At 37.8% G+C, this 4,851-nt stretch overlaps 1 protein-coding gene across 2 annotated transcripts; it reads left to right on the plus strand.

Moving 5' to 3' along the window:
- Nucleotides 1-159: 159 nt before the first annotated feature.
- Nucleotides 160-4,832, plus strand: GILT1 (Gamma-interferon-inducible lysosomal thiol reductase 1). Of its 2 annotated transcripts, none has more exons than XM_046633450.2 (6): nucleotides 160-295; nucleotides 2,227-2,394; nucleotides 2,491-2,658; nucleotides 3,250-3,453; nucleotides 3,603-3,758; nucleotides 4,558-4,832. In XM_046633450.2, the coding sequence occupies exons 2-6, from the start codon at nucleotides 2,305-2,307 to the stop codon at nucleotides 4,657-4,659; spliced, it is 720 nt and encodes a 239-aa protein (XP_046489406.1). In that variant the 5' UTR covers nucleotides 160-295; nucleotides 2,227-2,304; the 3' UTR covers nucleotides 4,660-4,832. The 2 variants fall into 2 exon arrangements, with proteins under 2 accessions (XP_046489406.1, XP_046489414.1); XM_046633458.2 differs by having other exon boundaries at nucleotides 196-295; nucleotides 2,213-2,394.
- The last annotated feature ends 19 nt before the right edge of the window (nucleotides 4,833-4,851 follow it).

Genomic DNA, 4,851 nt, shown 5'->3' on the forward strand with positions numbered 1-4,851 from the left:
CTACATTGTAGGAGCGACGTTGCTGGTATATATTATTTCACCTAGTTTTTGCCATAGTTAAAAAATGAATTTAAAAATGTCCGAATCCATAGACTTCGCGATTACTCCGCCACTGCCTCGCAGCGATCTGCGAAGGTACAAAATTACACGCAAACAAAAACATGAAGTAAAAATTCCTGAGACAAACGTGTCTCTCGAGAAACACTGTGCAGTTGGCTACCGCGCCAGTTCTGTCGCCAGTCTGGTCGGCGTCAGCAGAGTTGGACAAGCGGTCGAGGTTCTCTTCCATACTCAGGTATGTACTAAAAACTCGACCCTGTAACGGCCGATCTAGAATTGGTATTTCTAAACTGGAATTTATAAAACGACAAATCTCGATTCTCGATTATAGAAGCGATGATCAAACTCGCATGTATACTAGACGCAAACACATGCAGTTGTTATTCAAAAGTGTCGGCAGCTGAAGATTGTTTATCGTATGACTAAAGCATACGTGAGGGGGACTTAAAATTAACTCAATTTAAATCGGTGTAGTTATAAGTTTAAATCGTAATCGACGCATTGCCGGAAATATAATATTACTCGCCTGCGCGTGTTTATTCCTACATATTACAGTACCTATGTGTCTCAGTCTGTGGAATAGAGCGAGATTTTTTTACAATAGTGATCGCTTCGATGAAAAAATCGAAACCCGGTTAGTTTCGTAAAGTAATATCTGGCGTGTATCGTAAAGATTGCGGAATTTTGTGAAAAATTATAGCAACTTGGATTTGCGGTAGGCAATCACAAGTAATACGTATGCTGTGCGGATAGAGAGTTCTGAGTAACGGTTTTTCGGACCGTGAAAGTCAATATACCAGTCAGTATATAGAAATTGCGTATTTCGATCGAAACTCAGTTTGAATTACACTCGATGATGAATATTCTTACAATACATATATATTTTCAGTAATTTTAACCGTATATTGTGAAAATATACATATTTATTTTTGCAGGTATACTCATACCGATTACATGCATTACATTACATCGGAATTACATCGTTGCTGCAAGTTTATAATGTCTGATCTTTTATACTTTTTCGAATTATATCGATGTGGTACTAAAACATTCCTCACAGTCATCTCAATATAGCCATTTTATAGCACATTGCGTTCAGAATTGATTAAGAAGTTTCGTTTGCTCCGTCAAATATTCTTGATATACCATATAAGTGTAAGGAGCTGTTATCACGGAAAGAAAGACGATAGTTGACTCTAGCTGATAGATTAATTATATTTTTCCACATTTGGATCCGATGAAAAGCATATTGATAATTGATTAGTCAGAAACCGTTATGTGACAAAAACCACACACACTACACATTTTAATCCGTTACTTGACACAAAAATAAAACAATATTTCATTTACAACAATCATATCGTCGAGTCCGGTTTCATGAATTATACTCGAATTACCGGTGCTGAAATCACCCAGAACATACAGGATAAAATAGGCATGGCACACAAAAGTTAACAGTGATAATTATTTTCTGACTGCTGGTATTCCGACGACATTGTGAATTGAAAATACGAGGCTTCGCACGATCGTGTATAAATAGTATTACGGCCTGATCGCCAGTAAAGAGAACGGCTTCGCAGCTGTGACTGAGACGATAGGCGCATACAGTACGTAGGATGGGTAAAAAGCAATATTAACCGCTAGTAGCTTAATAGTTTTTTACGCAATTGCGGGAATGCCTTGGCGACTGTATTTCCACGTTGTGAAACTCCTGCTTCAGCTTACGATTAGCAATCGTATATTCCATGCAATTTGTGATTTACAAATATATAATTGTTGTGATAATGCATAACCACAGACGGTTGATTCTTTCCTCGACACACATAGTTGTCGGATATTCGAAAAATTTCCTTATCGATTGAATATCACTCACAGTAAAATTGCGCGAATTACGAAAATAATGGATGGATAAAAAAAAAGGTCAGCATCTTAAGATGAGTCAGTTACTTCGATTGCGAAATCAAATTGTACAAAAAAGACAATGGGAAACCACAAAGACGACATTTGTTGTATGGAAAGTACGACGGGGCAGAGGAATAATACTCTCGGCAAGATAAGGAAAACTATTTACGGAATAGTCACGCACATGTTGACTCGAGTGTCGAAGCGCCGACTGATAAACGATATTCCAACCAAATACGACCCACCGCAGTCTTTATATTCCAGCTGCTCGGCATCAGTTCATTCGTCTTAATACGTACTGACCACTTTGCCATCGTTCACTCGAGCCCGTAACTCGCAAGCATGAGGTGGTACTACGTCAAGCCTCACGCTGCTGTGAGCCAATATTATTTGGTAACAGCCGTAGTAATCATCGCCGTCTGCGGTTCTGCGGTAAGTTGTGATCTTAAACCGAGAGTTGCTCCAGATCCGATTTTTGGACCGTTTAATAATATTGTTCTGTTTATTCTCTTCTCATCGAATCTTTAGAGGTCTGATACGACTGGTGGACCCTCATTTTCTCCAGTGGATATTACCGTGTACTACGAATCCCTTTGCGGCGATAGCATTCAGTTTGTCAGAAATCAACTAGTCCCAGCGTATCGTGATATTGGAAGCTTTTTTACCGTCAACTACATTCCTTATGGCAAAGCCACGGTGAGTCAGAAAGCGCACATGTGCACAAAAAAAAAAAAAAATGTTATGTAGATTTTACATCTTTGGAGTAAAATCTCCATCAATTGTGGTAGACCTACCTAAGCATATTTCAACTCTTGAAATTGGTTTTGTAACTCTTATTATCGGATTTGTAAATCTTGCCACAATTATTATACATTGAACTCCAAAAAAAAAGTGCTGTACATATATTCACCACAGGAGATGTAAAATCTACAATATTTTTCTTTCCGTGTAGGTAATCGTAGGACTGTTTTTAATTTTATTTATACAATTTACGATTATCAATGAATGATGAATGTAACGTCTTCGCATCTCGTTATAGAGATGTTTCTACGAGTTCAGATCACTTAGATTGCTTTGGGTGGGGGTCAAAAGGCAGACAGATTATCACAGTACGTATCGTCGAAATTGCGAAGGTTACCAGCATTCGCATATCCTTCAAATTGTTTACCCGTCATATTTGAGAAAAATGTACGCTTATATTGCGTAATATTTGATTTTATCCCTGAAAATGAGAGTAATTAGGATGAAAAATTGAAATAAATTTTTGATTCGTTTCCGAACGTTTAGCACGGAAAGTACGTTAGTAATGGGGTTGAAAAATGGCATTTCACCTGTCAACATGGACCACAAGAATGCTATGGCAACAAAGCGCAAGCTTGCGGCATAAACGACATCTTGACAAACCCTGAGAGAACCAACAAGCAACAGGATCTAGTCAATTTTGTCGGCTGCGTGATGCAGGCGAGGAATCCTTCCATTGCTGTTCCACAGGTATTCCGCAATTACACTCGGTTACGTAAGCTCGTCCGTTCGTTCTACACATACATGAAGAGAGAGACACAACGCAATGAAACTAAATAAAACAAACTATCACCGCGGTGGTGAAGATCAAAATTGAGGAATTTCTGCTCCAATTACAGTGTCTACAAACGATTGGCATGGATACGCAGCACGTATCGTTAGTAGAAAATTGCATCTCATCCGTAGCAGGAGATGAGCTGCTCGCAGCTTACGGTGACAAAACTCTGGCTCTACAGCCAAGCTTGAGTTTCGTACCAACCATCACGGTCGACAAGGTGAGTCGAGACTTCGATTTGTCAGAGTGTTTTCGCTATCTTGGTGGCTAAAACGGTTCGTGTGGAGTGCCTTTGATACACCGGATTTGCAGAAATAACAATTACTGTGCTAATTTTATTCAATTCACAATCAATTCTACTGTTAATTTATCCGAGCTTGTTCAACTGGTTTTCAGATTTATCTAAAACAGACGAACCGGTTTCCGTTTAAGTTGAGAGAGTTAAAATAAGTTTTTGTCACTTCTCCAGTGGAACTGGATGTAGAACGCGGCAGGAAACTTTTTCTCACAGTCAGTTTTTTTATTGCAAAACTTGAATAATACAAGAAGTTTAGAAAGATTACGATTGACCCTGCCTGCAGAATGATAGAAAAACTCCAAGTCGTAAATAAAAGATCTTGCTCTCAATATTTTTACTTTTACAGTGGAAATGTCATGGACTGGGTTCCTTGTTCTCAAACTTAATTGTCTGTGAAATGGAAAAAAATTTAATACATGCATCAAAAATAATAATTTGAATAAGAAAGAATTGATAGCAGCATGCTTCAGAGTCAAAAGCTTAGAACTCAAACAAATATGGTACTTGTCTTCAGAAGTTGAGAGATTTTGCAAATGGAATATTTTTACGGAAAACAGAGGGGAATAAATATAGGGGAGTGGAAAATTCATGATAAAATGAACAGACACATCGCATCGGGCTAAATCAGTTTTGACCTACAATTCAAATTAGACATATTTCATAATGATTGCGAACAATGCTCAGCAGAAGTTTTAACGTGCATGTCTAATTTCTCTTTCAGGTATACTCGCAAGAGGTTCAAATAGGCGCGCTGCGCAACTTGACAGCTACCGTCTGTAAACACATACCTGAATATAACAAGCCATTAAATTGTAGCGGCTGAACAGTGCCATGAATTAATATTTACTTCTCGGAACTACAATTTAAACAGAGTAAAAAGATGTGAATTTTTAAATATTCTTACCGTCACATTTTGGTACCACTCATTTCAATAACCTATAATATTATAAAACTGTTCATCAATTTAAATATATTTTCCACGTAATTAAAACCGAATGCTATTTTTGCTTACAAC

This window comes from Neodiprion pinetum, chromosome 1 (assembly GCF_021155775.2).
Source record: "Neodiprion pinetum isolate iyNeoPine1 chromosome 1, iyNeoPine1.2, whole genome shotgun sequence".
Lineage (NCBI taxonomy): Eukaryota > Metazoa > Arthropoda > Insecta > Hymenoptera > Diprionidae > Neodiprion > Neodiprion pinetum.